This window comes from Castanea sativa, chromosome 11 (genome assembly GCF_040712315.1).
Source record: "Castanea sativa cultivar Marrone di Chiusa Pesio chromosome 11, ASM4071231v1".
Classification (NCBI taxonomy): Eukaryota; Viridiplantae; Streptophyta; class Magnoliopsida; order Fagales; family Fagaceae; genus Castanea; species Castanea sativa.
Genome location: NC_134023.1, coordinates 45,953,127 through 45,968,055, shown reverse-complemented (window position 1 = coordinate 45,968,055; position 14,929 = coordinate 45,953,127). Strand labels below are relative to the sequence as shown.

General features: G+C 32.1%; 1 protein-coding gene across 1 annotated transcript; it reads right to left on the bottom strand.

Annotated features, from left to right (window-relative positions):
• Positions 1-384: 384 nt before the first annotated feature.
• LOC142616587 (nuclear transport factor 2-like) lies at positions 385-1,564 on the bottom strand. The gene is made up of 4 exons (XM_075789407.1): positions 1,257-1,564; positions 953-1,122; positions 629-808; positions 385-525 (listed from the first exon to the last, which is right to left on the bottom strand). Exons 1-4 carry the CDS (start codon positions 1,525-1,527, stop codon positions 385-387), a joined length of 762 nt encoding a protein of 253 aa, XP_075645522.1. The 5' UTR covers positions 1,528-1,564.
• Positions 1,565-14,929: the final 13,365 nt, after the last annotated feature.

The following is a 14,929-nucleotide window of genomic DNA, read 5'->3' as shown; positions in this document are numbered from 1 at the left end:
TTTGATTCAATAAATCCTAGGAAAAAAAAAAAGCCTAATTCAATAAGGAAGGGAGAAGGAGAACGGAGAATTGACACATACTATAGGAAAATTGGGCAATGCTGTCATGAGCAACACACTTGGCATCTGCACTGAAATTAAAGGAAAACATAAATTTGAAAATGATGGAGAAATTAAGCAGTATCTGATATACATTTTCAAAATTAATGAAATGGCCAAGGACACCACTATCTTGCCTAATGCCACAACACAAAACAAAACTGATATTAGGACTATCATGTGTTTCATTCAAGTGGAATAGCACCAAAACTTATCTTACACTGTTTGGCAAGCTTGAACCAAGACACAGAAAATTCTGAAGCATGATTCGTAATAAAATTGACATCAAGAGGCAGAAAATTCAAACATTGTATTAAACTTCTTGAACTCATTCTCTAGTAGGGAAGGTGTGGCATTCAAAGGGAGGCCTTTTTTGTAGATGGAATAACCTTTGGCTGGCCATAAAATGCAAGGTATACATATTAACTAGATTAATACACCCATACAGAGTAAACAACAACAACCACGAGGCAGATCATAATGTGAGTTAACTAGCAGAAATAAAAGTCAACAATAACAAACTGCATACCTTCATAATCCTTATTACTATTGTTTTCATTAGCATTGTGTTGGAAACCGGTGTCTCAGACACCAAAGGAGGAGGAAGAGGTCCAGCAATTACTGGCTGCTCTTGGCTCTTGGCAACAGACCTCCGAGGAGCATAAGTTGGGGCGGAAAAAGCAGCTGGACTCTCCTTCATAACCTTAACCTGCAACAACAAATTGAAGTAAAAGATACGACTTCTGCCCACATCCAGGACAGAGAAATTACAAGAACTGTAACTGCCAATGAAACCACACACTTAATGAATAAGCAAGTCAAAAGGATAAAATATTGATTGATGAATGCTTACAATAGAGGCATATGACTTTTTTGGAGTTTCTTCAGTTTCAGAGTTGGATTCAGCCACTATCTGCCACTCATCTGAAACTTCATCTACTACCTCACCAACCAGCATTTCCTCTTCTTCAATTGAAGCCTGTCCATTTTCAGGAGGGTTGTATACTTCTCCATCAACAACCTCTGACAATTAAGTTGCTGTTTCAGAAACATGATCCTCCTCGACAAGAGGAGGCTCTAAAACAAATTTATCCTAAAAATCAGTTAAAGAAGAACAAAAGGCTTTACTTTGAATTGTAAAATTTGTTTTACATTACCAGGGTCAGGAGTAAGGGGCACTCCAACATCATTCACGAAACTTTGGCTCCCATCGTCAACATATCTAAATGCATCATTTAAAACAAAGTAGCCTTTGTCTTGAGGTGCTAGGAAGAAACTCTGAGTAAATTTGTGCCTCAAACTGTCCTTTCCAGTCAAATATCCAGTCACAAGAATAAGGACTCCTTCATTGAAAGAATTTTGTGCATCCACAGTTAAGATTTGTGCACTGAGTTCACCATAATGAAGAGAGAGTATCTTCTCGTTCATTACCTGATCAATGAAAATCAATCAAAATATATAGAGAGATCAATCCAAGTCCTTCAGTTCTGTAAGAGTCCCAAGAAATTTGGAAGCATTCCAGTAAAGCCATTATCATATGCCCATTTGAAAAAGAAAAGATCAATCCATAAATGAATTAAAAAATAACATAATCAAACTATTTCCATGTTTCAAAACCACCGTATACTGATCTATAAAAAAGAGATAAAAAGTACAGAATTTGAAACCATATAGGTAAATAATGATACTGCACAGCTAATAAGAAGAAGTTACTTCATGTTTGACAAATATATATATATAAAACTTACAGCTGTTGTATGGAGATCAACATTCCAAGCTGCATAGGTAATGTTCCATTGAAATTGTTTGAGCTAAAACTTCTGTAACATTATAGAAAGTTTTACAATTAATATAAGTTCTAATAAATGGATTCGGAAAATGGTTAACAAAATGAAATCATAAATAAAGGGAAAAGATTAAACCCACTATCTTTCAACTAAAGTATTTTATGATAAACATTTGAGCAGGGCAATCATATCGTAAGAAGTCAACCAATGTAATATGAATAAATAAAATATAAACCAAAAGAAACAAGTTCTTGCCATTTCCTTGGACACCATATCTATTGAATGAATCTCAACCACAAGAGAGCCCGATTTATCACAATTCTAGAACCAAAATCAATCCTAGCTTGGCCAAGCCAATTTTATTATTTCCCTTCGCAACAACCTGCTAAATTAATTGAATATATAATTACAAAAAAAGACTTATTTATAATAAAAAATTGCAAAAAGACTTAGAATTTTTACTAACCTATATGAAATGATTTACAGAAAACTAACAACAGTACTCCATCTATAGCTGGTTGGAATGTTGAATTGTAAAAATACTCGGCTACTAAAGCAAAGTTTAAAATCACACACCAAAATTGAACCCTAAATCACACACCAAAATTGAACCCTAATTTCCACAGTCAATCAATAAAAACAAAGATTGAGGCACAGTGCAATGCACAATATTCAATCACTACGATACGAACTTAATTTTTACAAAAAAAGTACCATCAGAAGATTCGCCGAAGGTGGTAACAGAGAGAATGATAGTTCTCATCGCCGTTGCTGTCCTCGACGGAATATTCATTCCTCCGATCAGAGATTCCTCACATTTTTCATCTTCGCACATAGAGAAAATGCGATCTACTTCGAGAGCGAGCGCGAAAGAGAGAGAAAGAGCAATAGAAGAAAAAAGAGGAAAAATAAATGAAAGGGAATAAGACAGGGAGGACCTAAATACTATGAGAACTGATGATGCCGAAAAAATCACCAGTAAGCTACATGCACTCTCAAATTGAAACAACACCTACAAAATGAAGAACAAAGACCTCTCAGAGAGAACCGGTGTGATGCCGGCCAAAAACCCTCCGAAGGTCAAGTTAGAACTTTTCACAACCCTAAAGTGCTAGAGTTGAGTCAATTATGCGTACCTTGATTTATGAGGGTTTTGGGGTATTTATATTAGTGTAGGGTTATCATCTATGCATTGGTCAGGAAACCCTTTCTTTTTAGGATAGCACCTCTTCGATTTTGCATACCTTATAGAGTTTTTTTCCTTATGGGAGTCTTTTGATTATGGTTAAATGTGTGATGCAAGAACTCTCCTTATTCACGTTTGCATGGAGATCAAGTAAAGCCATATCAGACTTATCACGAGATGCAAGTTGATTCTGGTTAGGAATCTTTAAAGCCTAATCAATACAAATGGAGGCTAGATATTACAACCGTTCACTACATGTCCTTGTATCATTGACCCGTCGACCATCCACATGTCATGCTTCAAGGAGAGATCCATCTCCTATTTTATCATCTTCAATTACCCCCTCACTCCTTGAGTCGGTCACTACAAACTAGACAGACCCATGGATTGGCAGCCTTCCTTTCTCATGGTAACCTATCAAGACAGGTTGGTTAGGACTATTTATGACAAGGGACACGTGGCTTTCATCTATTAGTTGTTCACCCTAAGCGAGGCGTCCCTTCGTATTCTATGCCCTTTGCTCTATAAAAGCTTGCCTTCTCTTTCTTCATTCTCACCTTCTTATAGAAATTTTGCAATCAGAGCGCCACCGTCATTTACTTTGCGCACTTGTACCATCCTGCTAATCTCTCCGTTGTCTCATACTGCTTGATTTCAATTTTGTATGTACTCCCTTCACTGAAGTTTTTCTTTTTTGAATCCATGCACTTTCTGCAGATCTGTCAGTGTTTTAGGTTTTACCGTCATATGTAGGTAATGTCTAGTGTCGAGTAATCATTTGCTTGTCTGCGACAGGGCAGGCTATGATGAAGGATTCCCGTCAGGTCAAAAAGACCTTGACACTTCAAGTGAAGAAAGGAATCCGTCCGCTACTTCTCCTTCCTTAGATGATGAAGGTTTGGAGTCAGATAGTTTAGAGGAGGCTTCAAGTAATGGCCTAGACGGCGTCGATCCCCCTGTCCAATCTGTAGTTGGTCCTGACGGCCTTAGGGAGTTCGTAATACTACCCCTGTGGACGGTCAATGATTTTACGTCCACGGTCAAAGAACCTCATTTCAAAACTATTAGGCCAAGTACCAAATTCCTGACAACATCCGTCTCTGTCTCCCCTATAAATCCGAGAAATGTTACTATAAGGGTGTTGAAGGTGTTGGGGTTTATAAGCAAATGCTAAAGGTAGAGCTCAGATTTCCTCTGAGCTCTCTTCACTGTCGACTCCTTCAGTATCTTGGTTTATTTGTCGCACAAATCTCCCCAAACGCCTGGAGGGTTTTCATAGGCGTGAGGTCTTGTATGGGGCCATGTCAGACGGTGCACGAAGGCTGACGGTGGAAGAATTTTTTCACTATTACCGTCCCACTGAGATCACAAAGTCAAAGGGTACGTATAGTTTCGTGGCTAGGAGCCCGTTATTGAGACTCGTGCGTGATACCCTCGACTCTAATAGGGACTGGAAGAGTAGGTATTTTTTCATGGAAGGGGACGAGTGGATGTGTTGTCCAGGGGATAACAAATATATGCCCGTCGACACAATATGGGGCATAATGCCTCCGTTGGGTATGCACTTAGTTTAGTATTCTCGCGTGTGCTCAAACCTTACTTTTATTTTTTGTAAGTTACTCTAAACGTCTTCTTTTGTAGCTCGAGACCGTCCGCAAGTTTCATTGGAGCAGTGGAGCTTTTTGGAGAGGATTTTTAATAAGACCAAGCTCGAAGAGAGGACATGGGCAAAATACAAAATCGTGAAAATTCAATGGAAAATTGTGTACTAATGTACTAATCATCCAGATTTGATTAAAAATTCATGAGATCCTAATGGAAAATCGAAGATCGTATCAAATCATGAAAATTAAATGAAAAATTATGGACATTAGATGAACAAATCGTATGAATTTGTTTAAAAATTTGAATTCCTTGAATGTACAAAATCGTGAAAATTCAATGAAAAATATTGTACATTAGACACACAAATTGTTTAGATTTGTAAAAAAATTCAAATTCGTTAAATGTACAAATTGGAGAAAAATCGATGGAAAATCAATGAACGTACGAAATCGTGAAAATTCAATGCAAAATTGTGTACATCAAGTGTACGGAAAGTTTGGCCTTATTAAGAAATTTGGTTTTGTTAAAAGTCCAAAATCGTGAAAACTCAATGGAAAATTGTGTACATTAAATGGACAGATCGTTCGGATTTGTAAAAAAAATCGAATTCATTGAATGTACAAATTTGTGGAAATTCAATGGCAAATCAATGAACGTACCAAATTGTAAAAATCCACTAGAAAATTGTGTACATAAAATGTACAAAAAGTATGGACTTGTTGATAAATTTGATTTCGTTGAGAGTACAAAATCGTGAAAAATCAATAGAAAATAATGTAGATTAGATGTACAGATCGTTTAGATTTTTTTGAAAATTCGAATTCGTTGAATGTACAAAATCATGAAAATTCAATGGAAAACTGTGTACTAATCATCCAAATTTGATGAAAAATTCGAAATCGTTGAATGTACAAAATTGTAAAAATTCAATGGAAAATCGAAGAACATAACAAATCTTGAAAATTAAATGAAAAATTATGTACATTAAATGCACAAATCGTATGAATCTATTTAAAAATTCAAATTCATTGAATGTACAAAATCGTGAAAATTCAATGGAAAATTTTGTACATTAGACGTACAAATCGTTCGGATTAGTAAAAAAATTCGAATTCGTGAAAATTCGATGCAAAATTGAAAAACGTACCAAATCATGAAAATTCAATGGAAAATTGTATACACTAGATGTACAAATATTTCGGGCTTGTAGAGAAATTTGTTTTCGTTGAAAGTACAAAATTGTGAAAATTCAATGGAATTATGGAAATTAGATATATGAATCATTCGGATTTGTAAAAAAAAAAAAAAAAATCGATTTCGTTGAATGTACAAATTCATGAAAATTCGATGGAAGATTAATTTACATCCCAAATCTTGAAAATTCAAGTGAAAATTGTATACTTTAAATGTACATAAGATGTACAAATAGTTCAGACTTGTTAAGAAATTTGTTTTCGCTGAAAGTCTAAAATCAGGAATTAAATGGAAAATTATCTACATTAGATGCACAGATCGTATCATTTTGCTTAAAAATTTGAATTTGTTGAATGTACAAAATTGTGAAAATTCAATGGAAAATTTTGTACATTAGACGTATAGATCATTCGGATTTGTCAAAAAATTCAAATTCGCAGAATAGAAATTCATGAAAATTCGATGGAAAACAGTAGAACGTACCAAATCGTGAAAATTTAATGGAAAATTATGTACATTTGATGTACAAATATTTTAGACTTGTTGAGAAATTTGATTTCATTGAAAGTACAAAATCGTGAAAATTCAAGAGAAATTTGTCTACATTAGATTTACAGATAGTCCGAATTTGTTAAAAAATTCGAATTCTTTGAATGTGTAAAAATGTGAAAATACAAAGGAAAATTGAAGAACATGCCAAATCGTAAAAATTCAATGGAAAATTATGTACATTAGATGAACAGATCGTCTTAATTTGTTTAAAAATTCAAATTCATCAAATGTACAAAATCGTGAAAATTCAATGGAAAACTATGTTCTACTGCACTAATCATCTTGATTTGATGAAAAATTCAAAATTGTTGAATGTTCAAAATTGTGAAATCTCAATGGAAAATTGAGCAACGTACCAAATAGTGAAAATTGAATGAAAAATTATGTACATTAGATGCACAGATCGTATGAATTTGTTTAAACATTCGAATTCGTTGAATTTACCAAATTGTGAAAATTCAATTGAAAATTTTGTACAATAGGCGTTCAGATCATTTGGATTAGTAAAAAAATTCGAATTCATTTAATGTACAAATTAGTGAAAATTCGATGAAAAATTGAAGAACATACCAAATCATGAAAATTCAATGAAAAATTGTGTACATTAGATGTACAAATAGTCTTGGCTTGTTGAGAAATTTGTTTTCGTTGAAAGTACAAAATCATGAAAAATCAAATGGAAAATTGTGTACAATAGCTGTAGAGATCGTTCGGATTTGTAAATAAGCTCAAATTCGTTGAATGTACAAATTCGGGAAAGAATCGATGGAAAATCAGTGAATGTACCAAATCGTGAAGGTGTACATAAGATGTACAGATAGTCCGGACTCATTGAGAAATTTGATTTCGTTGAAAGTACAAAATCATGAAAATTCAATGGAAAATTATGTGCGTTAGATGTACAAATCATATGAATTTGTTTAAAAATTTGAATTCATTGAATGTACAAAATCATGAAAATTCAATGGTCGTACAGATTGTGTACATTAGATGTACAGGTCGTTAAAATTCGAGGAAAAATTGTGTACATTAGATGTATAGATAGTTCGAATTTGTTGAATGCGTAAAATCATAAAAAAATCAATGGAAAATTGAAGAACATACCAAATCGTGAAAATTCAATAGAAAATTATATACATTAGATGTACAGATCGTCTGCATTTGTTTAAAAATTCGAATTTGCTTTGAATGTGTAAAATCGTAAAAAATCAATGGAAAATTGAAGAACATACCTAATCAGGAAAATTCAATGGAATATTGTATACATTAAATGTACAAATAGTTTGGACTTGTTGTGAAATTTGCTTTCGTTGAAAGTACAAAATTGTGAAAATTTAATGGGAAATTGTGTACATTAGATGTACAGATTGTTCGGATTTGTAGAAAAATTCGAATTCATTGAATGTGCAAATTCGTGAAAATTCGATGGAAAATGGAAGAATGTACCAAATCATGAAAATTCAATAGAAAATTGTGTACATAAGGTATCCGTTTGGATACGGATTAATTTGGCTGCGTTTGCGTTTTCATGTTTTTTTTTTCTTCTACTGCAGCATGTGTTAGGGGGGACAAATTCTACTGTTCATGAACAGTAGCCATGAATTGTTGACTTTTCAGCCATTGTTATCACATTTGTGGGTTCTGTGTACTGTTCACAGGACCCACAAACTTCACTTTTTCGCCAATTTTTTTAATTAAAAATAGGTCCCACAGTATTTTTCACACATTTAAAATTTATTTTGCTACAGTGTTTTCAGTTTTCAGCAATAAGTTCTATCCAAACAGACCTTAGATGTACAATTCATTCAAATTTGTAAAAAAGTTTGAATTTGTTGAATGTACAAATTCGGGAAAAATTGGTGGAAAATCAAAGAATGTACCAAATCTTGAAAATTCAATAGAAAATTGTGTACATTAGATGTACAAATATTTTGGACTTGTTGAGAAATTTGATTTCGTTGTCAACACAAAATCGTGAAAATTCAAGGGAAAATTGTGTACATTAGATGTATAGATCATTTGAATTTGTAAAAAACAAAAATTATTCATTGAAAGTATAAAATCTTGGAAGTCCAAAATAAAATTGTGTATATTGAATGTACAAATAGTCCGAATTTTTTGAAAAATTTGAATTCGTTGAATGTGCAAAATCGTGAAAATTAAATGGAAAACTATGTGCTAATGTATTGATCATCCGGATTTGTTGAAAAATTTGAAATCATTTAATGAACAAAATCGCGAAAACTCAATGGAAAATCAAAGAACGTACCAAATCATGAAAATTCATTGGAAAATTATGTATGTTAGATGTAAAGATCATCTGAATTTGTTTAAAAATTTGAATTTGTTGAATGTACAAACTCGTGACAATTCAATGGAAAATAGAAGAACGTACCAAATTGAGAAAATTCAATGGAAAATTGTCTACATTAGATGTACAAATTGTCCAAACTTGTTGAGAAATTTTATTTCATTGAAGGTACAAAGTTGTAAAATTCGATGAAAAATTGTGTACATTAGATGTATGGATCGTTCAAATTTGTAAAAAAAGAAAAACTTACTTGTTGAATGTAAAAAGTCGTGGAAATCTGATGGAAAATTGTGTACATTAGATGTTCAGATAGTCCAAATTTGTGTAAAAATTAAAATTCGTTAAACGTATAAAATCGTGAAAATTTAATGGAAAATTAAAGAACGTACTAAATCGTGAAAATTCAATGGAAAATTATGTACATTTGATGTTTTGATCGTCCAGATTTGTTTTAAAATTAGCACCTTCTTTTGCAACTAATCCCAAGTTTCAACATTTACAGGATAACTAAATTGTTTTGGCATTTGGTTCATTATTGAGCATGTGAACTTGTATTACCTACCCAAGAGAATGACATCGGAAAATGCATGAGCATGTGATTATATAAACTCATAAATCTATCCTTGGACATGACAAGGCAAATGCATGAACATGCAAGCATATGCCAAATGAATAAACATGTGAACAATTTATTATAGAAAACAAGACTATAAAGCATAACTAAGCATATGATCGCATTGCATTTACTAGGAAAGCAAATTGCATGACAAATGTAATGGGGCTTACCTCACTCCATAGCATTACATCGTACCTCTCCAAGCATTTTTCTCATACTGAAAGACACAAATAAACAACAAGAAAGTCAATTGTTTAAATTCTATAAATGTTAAAACAATGTCATTTGACAATTCTATAAAATGTTAAAGAAAATATTTTTATTTTGATAAAGTTGATAAGCAACCTAGTTTGGAAATGTCCCTACCCGCTGGTGCTGGTTTATTTACAAAAGAACCAGACTTTTTGGTTTTTTGAAAAATAAAGCTTATCACTTTATTTGGAACTTTATTAAAAGTTTATATTAAGTTCATTAATTCAATTCTCCACTTTTTATTTTTTATTAAAATTTTATACATGGAAAATGCATGAGTTCGTAAACATAGGCAAAATCCACCAACATATAATCAATTTATTCAAAAAAAGAAAAAACAAGCTAAGCATGTGAATTTGTTTCTTTTTATTTTGAGTTAGGCTTTTTATATGGCTTTTTGGGCTTTGGCTTGAGAGAGTTTATGTTTATAATGAGCCGGGCCTAAAGCTACTAAACAAAAGAAATGGGCAGGCTGGGATTTGGCCCAGCCCAAAAACTCTCAGCCAACCGGGTTCTCCAACCCATTCTTGAACATTCTCAAACCCTCCTCTCTCTTTAAAAACTCTCAGGCCACCGTCGCCACCACCAACGGCGGTGGTGATTTCTTATCTTTCTATCTCTCAAACCCAAATATCTAAACCGCCGTTCCTTTTTTTTTTTTTTTTTTGATAGAAAAAGGTAGCCGCCGGTCCTGAAAAGCTGAATCCATGGACACCAACGGCGGTGGTTTCCTCCTATTCTACTAAAAACTCGTCACTCTCGAACTCAAATTCACTACTCTCCCTATTCGAAAATTTCAAACCCTAAGGGTCTCTCACGCCCTCTCTTTGATCTAGGGATACCTAAAGAGGCTCTAGAATTTGTATGTGAGATTGTGTACAAGAAAATGTATATATGATGTATGAACAAGTACAATGAGAAAAGGATTATCAAAAAAGAAAAAGAAAAAAAAGAGTACAATGAGAAAGGAACTTACTCCTTTTATTAATCTGTTCTCTGAATCTGCAACAGTGGGATTTTGGGTCTGTTGGTCCTTCTGGGTTTCACTTTGCTGTGTTTTCCAATTTAAAATGTTTGCTGACACATGTACATACTATGCAGTGGCGGAGCCAAAATCTAACTTGAGGGGGGGCAAAAATTACATTTGACAAGAAGATCTATACACGTGCAAGCAAATATGTACATATAGTATTTGAGATCAATTTACAAAATAACACAATTCACTCATGTGTATGCTAAGCCCGTATTTAAATGCAAGAAAAATTTCAATAAAATAACAAATTCATTATATTATATTTATCTATTTAGGAATTCATTTACATGAATAATCCTTTTAAAATTTTAATTATAAAAAAAGCTATAACTATACTTACGAATTGAAAGATTTTTAGTTGTTAGATAGACATAAAGCTCAACTTAGGTAAATTTCTATTATTTTTGTAAAGCTATATGTTATAGGTCTATTTATTTTAGCTTAACGTGTATACTTATTTTTGAAAAACCATCATATTAATTAACCATTTATTTATTTTGCAATACAAGAAATGCATTTAAAAAGTTACCAAAGAAAGAGAGTAGAAAAATCAAACAATATGAGGTTATAAGTTAAACATGCATCAAGGTAACTGTTTGTTTTTTTTTTAATTTTAATAATAGAATTGGGTTATGTTAATATAGAATGGGCTTATATTTTAAGATGGTACAAGTGGGCTATGCTCCCAATCATCTCATGCAAGCAGCTGGTTGTATTGTCTACAGTTTTATAACTTTTCATTTGTAATAGTACTATCTTTTTACCTCAAATTCATTTAGGCAAATTAAGTAAATATTAAAACTTTTTTTGGGTGGGCCTAGGGGGGGCAAATGCCCCCTCTCGACCCCCCTGGCTCCGCCCCTGATACTATGAATGTTTGCGTCTACTCTTTTTTTGGACAATATTTAGTGAATCATTACAAAAAAGATTGTGTTTATGATCAAAGGTGAAGGTGATATGTTATAAGACAATCTAAATACCACACACACACACACATATATATATATATTAAGTTGGCATCTAGATTTTCTTCTAAAATGACAATTGCAATTACCTTAAAACTCTTGTCAAAGGTTCTTTGATCTCATCAATGTTGAATGGTTGACCATGAGAGTGTCTGTCGGAATCAATCCTGAGGTTAGGGCTAAAATTAGTTCAATTTATTCCTATACCTCAGCAATATGAAAAATCAATCCATTAGATATCATTGGCAAGTTAAGATTTATTTTGTGTATGGTTTACCTTTCAAAAAAAAAAAAAAGATTTGTTTTATGTATGCTCATCTATGTCCTACTTTTTGAAATTGCTAAATATCAGAATTTCATTATATAGAACATCGCTTAAGTTTGGTCTCTTAAGGAATGGATCCTATACCTCACCAGTAAGTCTTTTCACCCAAAACTGAATCTTGCCTCTGAAGCTTCTCTTAAACTGAACTCAGGGCCAGCCCAAGGCTTAGGCCTAAAGCCCCAACCACAAAAAATATTTACCATTTAGAAAAACAAGGCCCCAATTCCATTGTAGAAGACCCAAAATTTTTGTAAAAATATGGATTTTTTCAAAGGGTTGTGCACTTTTTACTATTAGTGATGTTAGGGATATCATAAATTTTACTATAGATTTATAAACTTGCATGTTACTAATCACAAAAAAGTACTTTAAATATTCATTAATTACATTATTGAAACTTATCAATTACTGTTATTGTCACATTATATTATGAACATTGTGTTTTACATTTAGCATTTTTCTTTTTTCTTTTTAACAAGGCTTTAAATTTTTTTTTGCAAATGTGTTAGATCATCAATGATTATTATACTCCCATTATAGTTTGAAATTTTAATATTTGTAAACTAATCTACTACAAAGCCACACATCAATTAATATTATAGATTATAAATGTAATTAATTATGTATCGTCATTTATCCAAGATAAATTAATTTCTTTTCAAAAAATAATATATTTTTTCTTTTTGTTAAATTTATTTTTCAACTATGATATTCAATTTTCTATATAAAATTAACCATAGTTTTAGTTAATGTTATTTATTAAATTATGTATTTAATACATCAAATTAACCTCAATTTGATCAATATTAAATAATTTTATTTAATTAATATTTATATACAAAAGACCCTACATAAATCTTTCACATTAGGCATCAAATTAGGTTGGGTCGGCCTGAATGAACTTTGCGACTCTCAGGTGCTACTAATAGACAATTTCCCCTACAGGAAAGGAATGGCCAGTCACTGTTATAGGATTGCATATTGGTTGATGGAACGTTCACTCACCGATAAGGAAATTAATGAGTTGCAAGTATTTCATATGATAAGATTTTGCTGACGTTTCATTTTTTTGAGTATGTTTTTGGTGAAGATGGTTAATCATTTCAAGTTTGTTTATTTAATTGTGGCATGCAATAGAGTAAGCTTAACGTTGTTCTTCGATAAGGGTTTCTGGTCCTGTTAACAATTTCATCATTTGGGACACATCTTCTCATAATTTGGTCGGGGCAATATTTGAAAAGATTAAGGTCATCCCAATAAAAATTACGTACCTCAAATAAAAAATTTTGCTTGTCTTATGCGCTCCACTCCAATAGAATTCTCATTATCTCATGCTCATTGGGCCAAGTATCTTATGCTAATTGGTCCATGTATAATTTGTTCTCTAAAATTTGTGGAAGATAATTTTGTTCTCCCAAAAAATTAAAAAATTTCTAAAATTATTTTTATGTTTCTATCTCTACCAATATATCATTCTATTATTTTGGGTGTGTTTTTTATTAAGATTATTCCTATATAAGTTGGTTCATATTCTTCGAAATTATGTTATAGTGTACTTTTTTTTTTTTTTGGGTACAACTAAGCTTTTTAAGTTTCGAATAAATTATTTAAATTCTTCATTTTCTTAAAAGGAGATTATCATAAGAATCAAAACTCATAACAAACTTATACTAAATATTTTTAATTTATTCTCTAAGTTTTATTGTAGATAATTTGTTATTCCTAAAAATTAAACAATTTCAAAAAGTATTTTTTATCACTCTACTCTTACAAATATATAATTTGTAATTTTACGTTGTTGTTGTTGTTATTATTATTATTATTATTTGAAATGGTTCATATTCTTCTAACTATTGTTATTATGCATTATATTTTACTAATTTCTTTTGGTAGAACTAAAAGTTTTAAGTTTTAAAGCTATTATTCAAATTCTCATACACTTAAGGAGATTATTATGATAACCAAAACTTATACTATAATTACAATTGATATTACTTAAAAAATTTATAGTACTCTCAACAAAAACTTGTCTTTTTCAATGCTTAAGCAACTCCCAAAAATACACTATAGCCTATTAGAGACCTCCTAGTGTTTGAACATCCTACTCAATCAGTATAACAAACAGCTTTAAGTCTGAGTTTGTAGGAAAGAAGAGACCTTTTCCAGGTGAACCTTGTATGTATTGAATAAAAACCAAAGTTCAAAATGGTATATGAAAATTTAACAAACCATTGCCTATAAGGCAGCTTTAAACCACAATAATTCTTGTTAAGTTTGCATACCATGCCACTAACATTCTCTCCCTTGCTATGAAAGCCTGGAAGGACAAAGAGACATATAAACCTCCTCATCCAAATCCCCATGGAAGAAAGCATTGTTGACATCCATTTGATGAAAATACCAACCTTTCACAGCAGCCATGGAGAGAACTATTCTGACTATAACTGATTTGGCCATATGAGAGAAAGTATATGTGTAATCCAGACATTCTTTTTGTGTGTGCAACAAGTCAAGCCTTATACCTCTCTATAGTGCCATCTAAATGATACTTAATCCTATACACCAATTTACACCCAATAGGAATTTTACCAGGAGGTAAGGGAGTCAAGGTCTAGGTATAATTAAGTTCTAAGGTCTGGATTTCTTTATCCATAGCAGTTCTCCAATCTGGATATTGAATTACTTGAAGGAAAGAAGTAGGTTCAGTAGGAGTGGCTTGGACAGCAAAGACAATGTATTTGTAGATTGTGATAAGGTGAGAATAGATAAGAAAATTAGAAATGTTTAGGACAAACCTGAAGCAGGACGGAACCAGGATTCAAACTTAGAGGGGGTCAAAGTTCTTTGTTCAAGAATTTTCGAAAGTTAGAATATTAATACTAGAGGTTGACAACAATGCAATATTAGCATTTATTTATTTATTTGTTTTAAATCAATAATTGATATTTATAATCAAGAGTTCTGTAAGTCAATTGGTACGTTTTGATATTTTCAAGGTCTGACT

What these genes read in the sequence shown, in the direction of transcription:
- LOC142616587 (XM_075789407.1), bottom strand. Translation starts at nt 1,527, where the DNA reads ATGAACGAGAAGATACTCTCTCTTCATTATGGTGAACTCAGTGCACAA. An exon ending in AAAAGTCATATGCCTCTATT is followed by an intron (nt 809 to 952) that starts GTAAGCATTCAT and finishes TTGTTGTTGCAG; the next exon opens with GTTAAGGTTATGAAGGAGAG. An exon ending in TAGTAATAAGGATTATGAAG is followed by an intron (nt 526 to 628) that starts GTATGCAGTTTG and finishes GTATTAATCTAG; the next exon opens with TTAATATGTATACCTTGCAT.